General features: G+C 41.4%; 1 protein-coding gene across 3 annotated transcripts in view; it reads right to left on the reverse strand.

Annotated features, from left to right (window-relative positions):
* PCDH7 (protocadherin 7) overlaps positions 1-16,425 on the reverse strand; it is a 429,792-nt gene extending 413,367 nt beyond the window's left edge. For 2 of the 3 annotated variants that reach the window (XM_023223064.3, XM_023223063.3), the window contains exon 1: positions 12,195-16,425. In XM_023223064.3, coding sequence (XP_023078832.1) covers positions 12,195-15,368 — 3,174 coding nt within the window. In that variant the 5' untranslated portion in view covers positions 15,369-16,425. Of the gene's footprint in view, positions 1-3,925; positions 6,107-12,194 lie in introns of those variants that run through there. The other variant, XM_023223065.2, reaches the window with a different exon arrangement.
* Positions 16,426-16,802: the final 377 nt, after the last annotated feature.

The following is a 16,802-nucleotide window of genomic DNA, read 5'->3' on the forward strand; positions in this document are numbered from 1 at the left end:
CCGGGTTTACGCCATTCTCCTGCCTCAGCCTCCCGAGTAGCTGGGACTACAGGCGCCCGCCACCTCGCCCGGCTAGTTTTTTGTATTTTTTAGTAGAGACGGGGTTTCACCATGTTAGCCAGGATGGTCTCGATCTCCTGACCTCGTGATTCGCCCGTCTCGGCCTCCCAAAGTGCTGGGATTACAGGCTTGAGCCACCGCGCCCGGCCTATATTTATATTTTTTACATATTTTTATAAATGAAATATATTATCTATTACATATTAATATAAATGAAATATATTATCTCTCAAATTATTGAAATACTTAGTCCATCCAACCAGTATGGGGTAGGAGAGCCCTTTACATCTGGTCTGCTCTAAATATTCCACAAATTTTTGTCATTTGTAGTTTTTCAAGTTTCCTCCAACAGTGAAAAACAGGCCTTTGTTATCCTCTTTAAGTCTCAGCCTCCTCCAGTTAAGTTAGGGTAAGAAACCACGGCGTGGCAATAATGTGTTAAAAAGTGGTAACTATTTTTGCTACACTTGTCTAATACAACAGTAGAGAGGAGGCAGGTATGGTGCCATGCAGTTTTTCCACTTTCTTTTTCCCTTTTTTCTTCTTTATTCCCCTCTTTCTCCCATAAGTATGAGCAGAAAATGAATGGAGACAAAGCAGTTAGACTGGATATTCTCGTATGAAAACAAAAACCAAGCCCAAACAAGCCACTTGGTCTAAATGGGAGGAAGTGAAGGTTTCCTACTTCTTCACATTAATCTTGCAATCATATCGCATGATGTTTACTGGCATCCTTATGATCACCAAGGCCCTGGTCCAAAATTCCAGGCCACAAACATTTGCTTTTGTCAGGCTTGAACATCCTTCTCTGATATAATCTCACCCTACCTCCCCAACTCCTCACTAGAATTCAAAACACCTTAACAGTCTCCGTCATCTAAGCTACTCAAGGTTACCCATCTTTCCTCAAGGCCCCAATCAAAATTCCCGTTTCTTAAGGACTATTGATCTTTGTGAGTGACTGATCTAGTTATCCACTTAGAGCAGCTTACACCCTAGCGAGCTAAAGGCTGAACCAAACTCCTTCAGAGATCACTTATGGTCGTTTACACTTTAAAAGAGGAGTCCTTCGAATATTCTGGGCTGCTTAGAAGTGACTTTCAGTTGCAAGGCATCGCTCTGCTCTCAAATCACTGCCCATTGCTCTCAAGATACAGCATATTCCTCTTTGCTTAGTAAACCAGGATATGCCCCGCCTCACCTTTAAACATGACTGCTTGGCTGGGCGCGGTGGCTCAAGCCTGTAATCCCAGCACTTTGGGAGGCCCAGACGGGTAGATCACGAGGTCAGGAGATCGAGACCATCCTGGCTAACACGGTGAAACCCCGTCTCTACTAAAAAATACAAAAAACTAGCCGGGCGAGGTGGCGGGCGCCTGTAGTCCCAGCTACTCGGGAGGCTGAGGCAGGAGAATGGCGGGAACCCAGGAGGCGGAGCTTGCAGTGAGCCGAGATTGCGCCACTGCACTCCAGCCTGGGCGACAGAGCCAGACTCTGTCTCAAAAAAAAAAAAAAAAAAAAAAAAAAAAGACTGCCTGACATTAGACTGAATAATATCTGCAGGAACATATCAGCTGACGAAAACAGAGATTCGTGCGTGTGTTTGTGTGCACATGTATCTATATCTTCTCCAGATAATGATATTCAGAAAAATGCTAAAAATCTGTATGTTTTTGTGGTTGTTCTTCGTACCCCCTCAAAATGTCAAAGTGTACTGCACGACCAGTGTGTCTCTTACTTGCCTCAAACATTTGCTTTAGTTTAGCTTGTCTAAGGCTTCCGTGCTTACACCACCAAGGAGAAGGGAAGTGGGGAGATCAGAGAATTGCCCATGTGCTACCGAAACAAGGGTCACACACCACACAAGGAAGGCAGGGACTCCGGCCAACACAGCAGGTAGACTTTCATCTTGGAGACACCCACCCAGCTGGGGCAGAAAACAGCAACGATGAGGCTCTCAGAGCCTGATATAAAATAGCCACACCATATTCCAACAATCCAATGTGGATGGATCTGCAGGCTACCTAGCAACAAAGCCCAGGCCTTTTGTTTATTTGTTCAACAAACATTTATGAGTGCCTCCTCTAAGCCCAGCACTCTACTGGACACTGAAAATACTGTGATGGCAAGAAAAGACTTGAGGGCAGTCCCTCTGAGCTTCATGTCTCCCTTGCCTCATATATATTATTTCTTAATTGCCCTATGTACGAAGTCAGGAAACTTATTCTAGTTGTTGCTGTATCTTCACTCCAAAGCTTTGCCGTGTGTACTAAAGATATAGAAAATCATGGCCAGGCGTGGTAGCTCATGCCTGTAATCCCAGCACTTTGGGATGCCGAGGTGGGTTGATCACTTGAGGTCAGGAGTTCGAGACCAGCCTGACCAACATGGTGAAACCCTATTTCTACTAAAAATACAAAAAAGTAGCCAGGCATGGTGGCAAGCACCTGTATTCCCAGCTAGTAGGGAGTTTCAGGCAGGAGAATTGCTTGAACCTGGGGGGGCAGAGGTTGAACTAAGCCGAGCCTGTGCTGCTCCACTCCAGCCTGAGCCACAGAGCCAGACTCCATCTCAAAAAAAAAAAAAAAAGATACAGAAGATTAATACATTTTCTAGAAAACGAATGGATTAAAAAAATCAGGCACATCAAAGAAAAGTGTTTTGCAAAGTTGCAGATAGAAAATTATTCCCAGAGAGATGTTTCCCACTGTGGAATTGCTCCCAAAAGACTTTGGTAGGTTTTCTTTTAAGATAACCTAAAAAATAAAGTTAGAGTTATAAAGTGATTTGCCTAATTCTTGAGGGTTTTGTTTTTTAATCACATATGTGGCTGTAGTTTATAAGCCTCGTCGAAATTGGATCCCAAATTATACCAGCAAGTGTTTTTGTTTTGTTTTGTTTTGTTTTGTTTGTAGTATGAAGTGCAGTTTGTGACTCAAAAAGTTTGAAAAACTGGACCTGTTTTAAGGAATTCTTCTATATTCCAAAACATACATTTCAAAACTTCCCTCAAATGTTTTCGGTACTCTTGAATTATGACCGAATATTTTTTCATAGACATTATAAAGTTATTAAGCTGGCTAGTTCCATCAGAGTCGTGAAAAAGCTGTCCATTATTTCAGTACCCTCACCTCAGAATACTGGTGGTCTTCCTCACAGCTTGTTCTGAGGTACAAGTAAGCAAACACGCATTCAATGTTTTGAAACATAAGAGGCATGATACAAATATAAACTCCTATTTTTCTGCCCGCTGTCGTGGTGGACACCTGTACTCCCAGCTACTCAGAGGCTGAGGCAGAAGGATCCCCTGAGGCCAGGGGATCGAATCCAACCTGGGCAACATAATGAGACATTTGTCTCTTAAAAAAATAAAATTTCTAAATAAAATAAACTATTCTTTTTCTGCCCTGTTATCATCTTCATAATACATTAATTCCCTGAGGCCAAAGACTCTATCTTATTATTCTTTTAGTACCAGGACCAGTACTGATAGATCAAGGAAACGTTACCCAAAGGATGAACTACTCTAAAATAGACCAGTCTCTAGCATCTCATATTCCTTCTCAGATTTTGAAATGGAGAATTAACTATTGTCTTCTAGTTTAAAATAAAATATCCACATGCTAAAATATATAGGATAATATGTGGTTTGCTCTGTCTTCATCTGTCCACTGTCCACAGGCACTTCCGTAAATGGTACGTTCCAGTAATTACAAAGGAGATTTACTGACCTAGAGACCTGAGTTTGATAGCAACAACTGGGTGAGGAGTAATTGGGGAGGCGCTGGGTGTGTTAAGGGACTGGGAAGGGGGACTGGGAGTCTGCATCTGTTTAATAAAACAATGGCATGTGTTCAAAGATTTTTTTTTAATCACAAGAATAGTAGAGGAATGATAACAGACTTCTCAAAAGCTTTCTGCTGTTGATAAATGTTGCTGTAATCAGCATGCTGTTGATCATTCTGATTAAGCTTAATAGTACACTAAAATCCTTGGGAGTGTTAGCATTTTTTTTTTTTCCTGCTTTGATTTACTATGTTTTTCCAATCGTAATAGTAAATAGCCATAACTTACTACCCCAGTCTAGAGTGCTGGTTCTCAAACATTTTCGACTGCTTCCACAGTAAGACAGATTTTTAACGTAACAACCAAGAACAGAAACACACACCTCCACACAAACACAACTGAAACAAAAATTGCACAAGACAATATTTACTGTTACTATGGGTGATGTACTCTGTATTTCTCTATTTTATTTTGTACTTTTCCAATTGTGGTAGAGACTCAATAAATTGATTCATACTTCAAGAGTGTGTTGCAACCTATTTAGAAAATGCTAACCTACAATGTTCTTCTTTGTGAAGGCATTCATAAATATCACTTCTATGTGATTGTACATTAAATTAACCCAAAATTCTAGACTTTGTTTTTTCTGTAATTTGTTTTTCAGTTGATGTGACTTGTTAAGGCTTTACATTTGAAGTATGTCTAGTGACGTTTACTACTTGGAATGAGGAAATCAAGCATTTTCAAGAAGCAGACATTGGTACAGGTTCCTTTCACACTAGTCCTTGTGTCCGAAACAAAATGGGAGGTTAAGGATAATTAAGTTTTATGCAGAAATCTTACTGTATTTGCAATGATGTTTCTGAAAATTCCCCTTTTGTGAGATTAAATACACAGCTTATGAAATAAAAATCCTCAGGTATACATTAGAGATTCACAGGGGTTATAGTGCATTTCCTATCACTTCCAATGTCCTTCCAATATTTATTTATTTATTTGTATTAAACAGCTCTTATATTGAGAGTGATTCACCAAAAGATCTTGAGAATTTGGCATTCTTACTTCCAAAATTTATGGAAAATTCTAACAGGGCAGTCAGCATAGTATGTATTATAAAATTATTAAATGTTACATATGGAACACTTATTTTCTAGGCTCATAAACACATACGACATAACAAATAAAGACATAAACATATAAACATAAAGAGATAGAGGGGCCATGCAGAGGACTCTCTGACCTACCTATAATATTGCTTATACAACTAAAATTCAGTCACTTACTCTCTCAACAATATGCAACATATTGAACTCTTTGAAGCTGCCTGAGTTTATGTTATCTGACATCAAACAGGATGTTTAATAAATATGGACTTCTGAGGAATATAGTCCATAAAGAAGAGAAAGCCACATATTCCTTCCGAATGTGACTACAGTGACTTTAGCAAATCAAATGGAAAAGTTCTAAATTTTCTTAAGGAATTAAAAAATAAATTCAAAAATGATATAAATATTTTAGTCTATTTCAAAATTAAGAAAAAAGTCAATCCGTGCCCATTATAAATATAAAAAATTAGTTTCTCAAACTTGCTTTACAGATAATATTTTATAAATATTGCTCAAAGTTCTAGCATATATACATATATATATATATACACACACACACACACACACATATGGAAACACACAAACACACAAAACAGCATTTAAAAATACATGCACAGAATGAGCAAAAGGTATTATCCTTCACCCTAACAGAACTATCTGACTGGTCTGTGATTACATGGCACATAAAAATATTGATCAATTTAGATTTTTATTCAAAATCAGTATTTAATGTATTAAAGACAAAGGCATAAGACAGTGAATTTCCCTTTGTTCACACAAAGTCTCAAACTTATTGTTGCAATATGTTTTTGGATTTTTTGAAGACGTCACTATTAAGTCTAATAGGTACTAACCTCCTCTTTAAGAATGGAATTCCTGGTGACTCAGACATCCATTAGTAGCACATTCCTGCATTAATACTATTTCATACATTTATTTTATTTTCATGCTATTTTTCCGCATATGAGAAAGAAAAAGACTCAAACATAAAATGTACAACAAGTGGAACAAGCAGTGATTGGCTGACACCCCACGGCCAAGGGCAGGCTCCAGCAGGTTTCGGAGTAGAAAGGTCATCACAGTATGGTGCATAATGGAGCATCATATTAGAGTGGAATTCAGCCAAACACAGTAATGTATGGATGTAGACGCATCTGAAAGAAGGAAAATAAAGATTTATGCAGGTAAAAAAAAAATCGATAAAGAAATTTTCCCCAATGTCTTATGCCCAATTGGAAAGCTATAGTAGAGATTTAGGAGCAGAGAAAAACTTTAATGCCAATTCTGTGTTTGTAAATAATAAATACGATTGGGGGTGGGGGAAGTTAACTTGTCAGAGGAATCCTATTTGGGAGTTTTAATAGCTTTTTGATGTACACAGCATTAGAGTTCAATACAAACATCACTGCATTCCTGAAAATAAACCTTTATTCTGCCTTTAAAACATTAATTCACCAGAAGTGATAATTAAGATTAGTTTTAGTGGTTTCAGCTAAATTCTTCTTAGAATGTGATTTTTCCCACAACACTAATGCTAAATAAAGCACTGTGTAATGTACCGCAAAAGAGTCACTGCTTTAGAAAAGATTCTAAGGATTTTTTTAAAAATAAGAAAAGCAAAGCTTACTCTAGATGTATGGGAACAGCTCTTACTATTTCTTTAGAGTCATAGTAAATAAATGAATGGGAAACCTTACCATAGTCTAGAAATCGGTTATATACTCCTTATACATAACTATTTAAAACAAAATTCGTTATATTATACTAAATCTCCTACATAACCTCCACCACCACACCCTCCCAGGAAAGAAAAGATGTTAAAATGTCTAATGGAGTAGATTGCTATGATGAAGTAATGTCTTTGTCACACGATATTTAGTTTTAAAAATAGTTCAGATTTTATGTTTAAAATTAATAGATTCAATAATTTATATTTTGTCACTGTGCAAATTTAGAATCTAGTACACTAGATTGGCTAACTGCCTACTAAGGAAGCAATCCAACTGAAAACTAACAAAATGGATTATTCTTCTAAAAACTTGCTAGAAAACAAATTAAGAGAAAACATTCGTGCATGACTGTGTGTTAAGGATGCTACCAGAAGAAAATGTATGTGCGAAGTTGATAAAATGCGAACAAGCCCAGAAGCCAAAAGTAATTATCAATATTGATGGAAAAGGTAAAAGACTATCACAATTAGAATGCATAAAATGTTTCATACATAATGTGTGGAATGTTTTAATTCTTTTCTATTTAAGTGAATTTTTATTGAAATATACTAAATGCTAGGAAGGAACTTATGTCTGTTATCACTGTTGTGCTAATATTAAAAATTCTGTCAACAGAATATACGTTCTTAACCATGTTAAGATGCTTTACTCTATGTTATCAATTACAATCTTATATGAGGGAAAAGAATTATTAACTTCTTTTAAAATTCTGTAAATTTTGAATTATATTTTCCTAGATAATTTTACACAGAAGAACTGGAGCCTAAAGCAGAATTATAGTCTATTGTAAAGATGTCAATCTTCATAGCCAAATATATAGTCATAAATAAGTAAGTAAATTTCAACAGATTTCTACTGCAATTGAAATACAGAGAAAGTTACAGAAATTCAGTTTTTTCCCCCCAAAGGTGATATGATCAGATAAACAAGAATACTGGACACTACATTCCATAACTTGGACTCTAGTCCACATTATATCCCCAATAATTTTGTAATCCCAGTCAAGTCACTGTTTCATGCTGGGCCTCAGTCTCCTCTTCTATTAAAATGAGGGGACTGTTTAACACCTCGTAATTCTAAAATGTGATGATGTTAGTGATTTTAGGTACAGTCATTAAAATGTTGATTATAGTATATTTTATTTCAACATTGTGTATGTTTAAGTTCAGATATTTTCACATATTAATCTATAAACATCATGACTAAATAAGACTAATACAGCTATAAATGGTATGCACGAATATGTGTGTATATGTCTCTGTGTGTACAGTTTGTGATATAAAACTTGTTCATGCTTTTCCACATATGAGATATGTAATTACTCAAAGATAGATAAGAAAAAATGATTTTGCTCTATTTATTGTACTAGGTGATTTATTAAAGTATTTAAACTGATTTTGTGTTCTTATAGCTAAGTCATTAATTGGTTTAGGATAAGTTTTGGATAAGGTTCAAATAATCATGAGGACTTCCATAGAAATTGGCAAATTCATCGCTGATCAAATCAATGGATGACATTTTCCTTATTTCATAGACATCCAGAGATCCAGATAATGTTGCTTTACTAGATGAGTAAAGACACAGCCTAACTTCCATCAGCTATTAGTCTTTTGCTTATGGTATCAGGCCAAATGTAACAGAAATTTCACCACATGCAGATTCATTGTGCCTTATGAAAACATCCTTGGTTATAGACAAGAGAAACACATTGTAAAAATTATGCTTACAGAATAAGCACTGGAAGTTATGGTTGGCATCACTATGTAGATGCATTTCCACTAAAGAATATATATATACTCTCTCTCTATGTATATATGTATATATATACACATACACACACACCCACACACACAAACGTAAATGAATTGATATTTAGTTTTCTTATTGCTTAGCAAGTCAACCATTTGCTTCCAAAATTGAAGCAATTAAAAAGATAAGTTCTCCCATATTTTTTCACTAAGTATACAATGAATATATTGAACATAATTTGATCATTAAAGAGAACATTATGAAGACAAACTGTGAAACTGTCACTGAAGTTAATGTAAATTATTTGTATTTCAGGATCAGCTGCAAATAGATTTTAAAATGGATGTTTATTCAAGCTAAGTTCTTGCCAAAAATAAATTACCTTACTTTCCATTTACTAAATACAATAAAATTTTTACTTGTAAGTGCATTACCTAAATAACAGCATATCAAGGATAAGCTCAATAGAATTCGAGAATAATAAGCAAAATAGTAACTGTACTTTTCATACTATTATTCTTTGGGGGGATTACATTATTTTAAAAGAAAACTGAAAAATGCTTAGCACATAGTAAAATACCTAAGACTTAAACAGAAAAATAGAACGCATTTGCCTTTATGTTATGAATGAAAAGCACATTTGTACTTCTAGTTCACAAAAGTTTAACAACCACCAAGACTAGGTTTACCAAGGAAGAATGAAACAGAAAAGTGGATACTTAGTAATGCTGTCAATGATCCACATTTTGCTCAACTAAACACATTATTTAGTTGAGAGCAAAGGCTTTTTTGTTTGAAATGCAAAGGTATGAACTATGAAAGCTTGGGCTACATCATCAGTGAGTTTTTCTAAAGTGTGAATTTTGGAAATAATTCCAGCAACTCTACCACACACATCTCCTAGAGTCTGCCAAAGAGTAACTATAGAAGCTTGATTTGAATGCCTCTCAAGTCTATGTAAACAAAACAAAAAGTAAGAGGTTAAGGGAGAGTATTATTTTCAAACTTCCATTTCTACAAAGCTGCTTAACCTATTATAATGAAAACAACAGGACTTAGGTACAACACTTTAAAATGTCTAATTTTCATAAAGATAACATTCTTAAGAAACATCACTTGAATTTTTTCACAAATAAAGAACTGCAATAAGGCAATTCAGGAAAACTATAAATAAAATGAAGGCTTTATGTAAAATGAAATCTCAATTTTTAAATTAGACCCTGCTATATGGAATTGAAAGAATACAACGGTCTAATTTTACCTTAGATAAATCCATTTATCAAAAGAAGGAAATTACCACGAAAACCTGTATTCTTTTTTTTTTCTTTGATTAAATCAGGTTTAATCAAAGAAAATATATTTTGGCAGTTCCGTAAAAATTAAAGTGCATATATTTTAAAAATAAAAATAGGAAATTATCTACTTATGGCATAAACAAAAAGCAGAATAAAAAGCATTCTATTTATGTCAGATGTCAAAACGGAATGTAACTTTGTAAATGGATCCCTTGTCCTCTGACAGTAATATTGAGAGGATGAAGCATATCCATTACTATTACTAATTACATTAAGGGCAATGTGTTTCATTTGCCTTTATTTCATTTTAGGTCAGCTATTTACTTGTGATTAAAAGTGTGTACTTCTTTTGAATACCTAATGACAGAAAAGTTTTCCAAAGTCACTTTTGGCAAACTGTGTGATTCATTCCAATTGCTTTGAGGGTTTTCTCTTTTGGAATATGGACTGCTTTACTCAGTTACAAGGCTAACACCATATATTAGTTTATTTATAAGCATATCACTTTGCCTTTCAAACAGGATGCCAACAGTCTTGATATTAGCTGTTTTAAATATTCAAGAACATAGAGCTAACCTCATCTGATGAGCCAAACGAAGCTTAAGTGACAGCACAGAACATATGAACTGTTTGCATAAAATATCGGTAAAAGTGTCACTTGATATGTCCGCTCAAAAGCATAAGATTACACAATTTAGAATGCAAATGCTATCCAGCCACAGGACAGAAGTACCATTAGGATAAGAACCGAGATGTAAATATTCTGCAGACAGAGCTCTTCACACTCCTTTGCATTATGTGTTACTATTTTCTAGAGAAATGTCTACAAATCTCAATTTATTTTGGAGTGTTTATAAGTAATCTGTAAAAAGTGCTACCATTTTAGCTAGAATCTTCCTTGTTTACAAAACTGATAAAAGCACCAAAACAATACAAAAATCAGCTTCTAACTCCATGTAACACAATAATACAACAGATATAAACACTCCACTATGTTAAATGTTGGTTTAAAATAAATAAATAATTCAAATTCATATACACCAAAGGACATATTTTCAAAAGCCATTTAATGCAAATGTAGTTCGAACTGGTGTTTTCTTGGATTGCATTTGTTATTAGATATAAAAGCATATTCAGACTGTTCCTCCTTATCTGAATAGCTACAGTAAAGTACTATACATAGAAAATATTTATTTAAAAAACTATTTTCAGCAGTCATGAAAGCAATAAAGAATTAATATCTCTTTCTATAACATCTTCAATGAGGCTATAAAATAACTTTTTCCTTTGCCTCAGTTCTTCTGAGATTCCACATTCCACATGCAAAGCATATTTAATAGAAATTAGATTGACAGTTATAACTGTGTTTCTTGAGATGGGTTCTGACAGTAAGAAATATGTAATGTTTTATTAGCTGAGGTTGCTGTACCATGAGACACAGCCCTTTCCAAAAGATCTTATTTATGTGTGGAAAACTTTGGTGGGTATACAAAGTAAACTTTCTGAGGATTGTATATCACACAAGGAAAACTTTCAAAAATAAATTTCAGTTTTGCTTAAGTTCCACCTCAGAATATATGTATTTTTTACTGTTTCTACATTTCACTGAGAAACAATTATGTCAAATATTCCACATAATCTTTACATTCTCAAGATATCATAATGCATGCCAAAAGAGTCTTGCAGACGGTACATCAATCATGAATACTTTCATTACTTGGCTTAAATAATACATGGCTCATGCAATGCATTTTTGTTTGCAAACTTTTAATACCAAACAGGAAGTATGCAAATGGTGACTGCATATCATTATGGAATACTAATTGTTATAGGTATCGATGATTATAGATATTAAAGATTGGAAGTGGTGTTTTGCATGACATTTGCATATCAGTAAATATTTTTAAACCAGCATTTTCATCAAAGTAGTCAGTATTTCAGTATCTCAGACTTAGTACTACGTCTGCATGATTCAGCATCTATTTATCTGTAAAATCCTACATTGAAAATAACATAGCTAAAACTTTGATGGTATCCAATTTGCATAGACAACAGTAGTAACTTTAGAAACTTCTTCTCTGGATGCAATTATCCACTTAGTTGCCACAAAAGAAAAATAATTTCAGGTGAAAACTAACCATCTAAGTAATACATACATATTTATTCTGGAAACAAAAAATGTAGTATGAATTAGGGATGTCAAGTGCAAAGAGAACTACAAAACACTGCCTACTCTGAATACTTCCTTCAGTAGTTCAGTGAACCTTAATTCTAACTTGCAAAATACAGTGGTACACCTCTCGCGGATGGCCTTTGCTAAATTAATGGTGCAAAAATTAACATTAAATTCCTACTGTTAAAATTTTAATAACTTTAAAAACGAGAAGACAAAACCTTACAGAAGATAATCTGTCTCAGAGTTATTAACCCTCCCAGGGATGTTTAAATATATTTGGGATACATCTTACCTGTTTGCTGTACTTGTTATTGGTTTGACAGCTGTACTCAGAGCAGTGATCTGATCCAATTGAAATGTTGTCTCCTGCTCCCACAAATGTGTTGGCTGGTGGTAGATCTTGTACGGCCTGGTGCTTTTTTCCTGCAGTTGGTGACTGGGGATGAAGCTGAACAGTAGGCAATGGGGAACTAGATTTGTAATGCCTTGCCAGGTCAGGACTGCCAGGCCCACCATTAACGGATCTGTATCGCCCCATGCTTGGGCTATCTGACAGCTTCTCATTGACACTATCATACCTCTGTCCATTTGGTTTAGAAGCCTCTACAGTGACAATGCTGCTGTAGAGAGGCTGCTTAGATTTTTTGTTTTTCTTGTCCTTTTTAGGCTTTTTAGATTTGTCATGCTGTTGGGGTGTAAAAAAGTCTTCGTGATCTTTTTTGCCAGCTTCATAGCCATTTTTAGTTTTGGACCTGCAGTACCTTGCCATCACTACAATTAAGATGATTAGAATCACCGTCATAATGCCAGCAACCACGCCAATGACAATACTGAGTCTCTGCTTGCTAATTTCATAGCTTGGGTCGCCAGCTATATCCTGGGTGAGTGGGGTGTGCAAACTTCTAGCTATCTGGGAGTCAATCACAGTTGCATTAGAAACACTTTCATTGACAAACACATGCACCAGAGTCGTGGTGGACTGGGAAGGCTGCCCACTGTCATTCACTTGCACCACCAACCTGTGCAAGCCATAATGCTTTTGGGTGAGTTTTCCCACTAAGGAAACCACACCACTAGTGGGATCAATTTCAAACAGCTTGAAGGGATTCCCTCCAACAATGCTGTAGTTCAGGTCTGCATTGATGCCATCATCACTGTCTGTTGCCAACACTGTAGCTACTACTGTCCTGACATTACTCGAAGGTGGCAGTAAAGTGTAGGAAATGTTTTTGGGAACGGTAACTGTGGGAGCATTGTCATTTTCATCCATCACAAAAAGCGAGACTGTAGCTGTGGCAGATCTGGGAGGATCTCCCCCATCCACAGCCTTGACTCTGAAAGTGTATGTGGTCTGATGTTCCCGGTCAAAAGACATTGTGGAGTAAATGGTCCCCGTGTCATTTTCAATAGAAAAAATGTTACTGTTCTCCTCTATGTACAGACTCATCTCTGCATTCCGCCCCTTGTCAGCATCCATCACGGTGACCATCCCCACAGGGCTGTTGGGCTGCAAGTTTTCTTTCACATAAAAGGTGAAGACATCCTGCATAAACTTAGGGTCATTGTCATTCTTATCAGCCACCTGCACAATCACCGTAGTGCTGCCCTGCAGCACGGGGATGCCTTTGTCTTTGGCGTTAACTTTAAACTCATACCTGTCAGTCTGCTCGCGGTCCAGCACCGTATTGACCAGGATGTCCCCAGAATCGGGATCGATGGCAAAGATCCCCATTACAGAGGAGTCCAGGGAGTAGGCGATCTCAGCGTTCTTTCCGCTGTCTGCGTCTGTCGCCAGCACTGTGGCCACCCTCTCGCCCGGGATGTTGTTCTCAGGGAAGTAAACCTCCACCACCGACTGGCCGAACACAGGCGGGTTGTCGTTCGTGTCTCCCACCTTCACAATCAGGGAGTTGTTGCTCGAGAGGCTGGGGCTGCCTGAGTCCACCGCCACGATGACCACGTTGAACTCCCGGGTGGTCTCATAGTCCAGAGGGGTCGAGGTGTGCAAAAAGTACTTTTTCTTGTTCTGGTCGCCCTCGGTGTCGCTGGCTGGCTTGAGCTGGAAGGGCACGTCGCCCACCACGGTGCAGGTGACCACCCCGTTCTCGCCTTGGTCTCGGTCGGACACCTGCACCAGAGCGATGGGGGTGTCGACCAGAACGTCCTCGGCCACATTGGCCACCCCGTCCTTGAGGGGGATGCGCCCAATCTTGCGGATTTCAATGGATGGCACATTGTCATTCTCGTCTTTGATGTTAAGGACTACGGTGGCCTTGTCGGTCTTGGGGGGCTGCCCACGGTCGCGGGCCATGACCGTGAAGCGCAGCTGGTTCACCTCCTCGCGGTCGATCCGGTGCAGGACGCTGAGCCAGCCGGACGTCTCGTCAAGGCGCAGCAGTCGCCTCACCGACTCAGTGGCCGCCCCGAACACATACTCGATCTGCCCATTGACCCCCACGTCCAAGTCAGCTGCGCGCAGTTGCAGGATGGGGGTCCCCGGGGCGCTGTTCTCAGCCAAGTCGGCCTCGTACACGCTCTTCTCGAAGCGGGGGCTGTTGTCGTTCACGTCGGTGATGAGGACCCGTAGGATGGCCTGCGAGGAGCGAGGCGGGTCGCCGCCGTCGCGCACCCGCAGGGTCAGCTCGTAGGAGTCGCGCTGTTCGCGGTCCAGCGCCCCCTTCACGATCAGCTGTGGCTGCTTCTCGCCATCCGGGGTGTCTGCCACCTGCAGCTCGAACACGCTGCTGCGGCCGCCGGGGTTGGTGCCGCCGCCGCCCTCTGGTGCGTCCAGCCGCCGCTTGGAGCCTCCCGAGCCGCCGCCGCTCGCGCCGTTCCCGGCGCCCCCGGGATAGGGGGCGCTGTCGGCCGCCCCGGCGCGCCGGCTCTCGCCGCCGCTGCCGCCGCCTCCCGGCTCCTGGAGCAGCTCGTAGCGCTCGATGCCGTTGCGGCCGAAGTCGCGGTCAGTGGCGGTGGGCAGCAGGTAGAGTGTGCCCACCGGCCGGTTCTCCTCCACCGTGAGCGTGAGCACGGGCGACGGGAAGGTGGGCGTGTTGTCGTTGATGTCGAGCACGATGACCCGACCCTCAAACAGGTCCACCCAGCTCTGCGAGGGCCCGATCACCGACACCTCGAAGTCCAGGAAGCACTCGTTCTCGTCGAAGATCATCTGACACTGGGGCAGCTTCTCGCGGTCGATGCGCCGCTCGCTCGTGCTCAGCTCGCCCGTGAGGTTGTCGATCTTCAGGTACTCGGAGCCGGACTCCAGGCTGAAAGTCACCTCACCCGATCCGGTCACGATGCCCAGGTCTGAAGCCACGTTGCCGATGCGGACGTCGGCGGGGCCCTCCTCGGCCAGCCGGTACCGGAGGAGCTGCTTGGCGGCCGCCAGGCTGAGCGAGAGCGGCAGGAGGAGGCAACAGCCCAAGCACCAGCCGCGCGCCCATCCTGCGGTCCGCATCCTCAGCATCTTCTCCTGCTGCTGCTGCTACTGCTCCTTCTAACCACAGGCCCCTCGGCGCCCCCCTCCTGCGGGGCCGGCCGCCTGCCCTCCTCCCAGTCCTCTCCCCTCTCCCGGAAAGGAAGGAGCGAGAGAGAGGGGAGGGAGGGGGCAAAAGCGGCGTGGAGAGTCGGCCGGGAATGGGGGTGGGAGGGCAGAGATAGATGCTTTTTTTTTCCTCCTGCTTCTTCCGAAAGTTATTGTTTCATAATTCATGCAATGGGTGCTAATCGCCCGCTCGCCGGCCGCCGTTCAGTCGCAGTACTCACAGTTCACGGGACACTGCGCGCCGCGGGTTCGCCCCCCCACCCCCACCCAGAGTCATCCCCGCAGCGAGCGGAGAATCCCCGGCTCTCGTCCCTGCTCTGTCGGAAGGGGCCAGAACCGCTCCGGCAGACGGGCAGTGGGGCTGGGAAGAGGTGGGGAACGAGCCTGCAGCCTCCCCCGCCTGCCAGCCCGCCGGTCTTTGCTGCTACTCGAGTTGAGTCCAATTCACGTTCCAGGCACTCACTCCAAACCCAAGCTCTGCTCCGACTCCGGCCGCCCAGGCAAACGTGAGTCGCTTCCTGCACCAGGCGCTGGGGCCAGCAACAAGCCAGTCTTAACTCCAACTCTGCTCAGGCAGCAGGGGAGCCAGTCAAGAGAGAGAGAATGAAAAATCCCCCGGCACGTCGCTTCGGGCACGGTGCAGTGGAGACTACTCGCGTCACAGCGCGGTCCGCGTCCGGGTCCCCCCGGCGCGCCAAAGAGAAGCCCGAGCCATGTTCAGAGACGCCCAGAGAGTCAGTCCCTTTTCACCCCGGAGAGCGCGGGTTTCTCTTTTTTCTTAACAACTCTGCGCAAGGTCATTAGTCACGAAGCCGCCGCCTGAAACCGCAGCAGCCTTTCGCCCGCGGGGGCGAAAGCTGAGCCGTGCGCACCGTGCGGTGCCCAAGTTTGGGTTCGCAGCCGCAGAGTCCGTGCCTTTTCTCACCTGCATTCGGCCCGCATGTCGGAGCAGTGGGATCTGCAGCGCTGTGCGCGATTCAGGGAGGAGATTGCAGCCTCTCTCTCTCTCTCCGCTCTCTCTCGATCCCTCCCCTCCCTCCCTCCCTTTCTCTCTCCTCCCTCCTCTCTCTCCTCCCTCCTCTCCTTTCCCCTTTCCCCCTCTCCCACTCGCTCCCTTGCACGCTCTCTCTCCTTCCTCTTAGTCCCAATGCAGGCAACTCGAGCTGAACTTGATCCCTTTGCAGTTCAAAGGTGAGCAAACCAGGCTCCGAGCACAGGCGACGTTAGCCGGCGAAAGCGCGCGGCTGGGCGTCCCCAACGGCAATTAACAAAGATGCCCAATTCTGTCTGGATTTCCGAAGAAAAGCCAAAGGCTTCGGGGCGGGGGTGGAAGGGGAGGTGGAGTCAGAGACAGCT

The sequence above is a fragment of the Piliocolobus tephrosceles genome, chromosome 3, assembly GCF_002776525.5.
Source record: "Piliocolobus tephrosceles isolate RC106 chromosome 3, ASM277652v3, whole genome shotgun sequence".
NCBI classification, from domain to species: Eukaryota; Metazoa; Chordata; class Mammalia; order Primates; family Cercopithecidae; genus Piliocolobus; species Piliocolobus tephrosceles.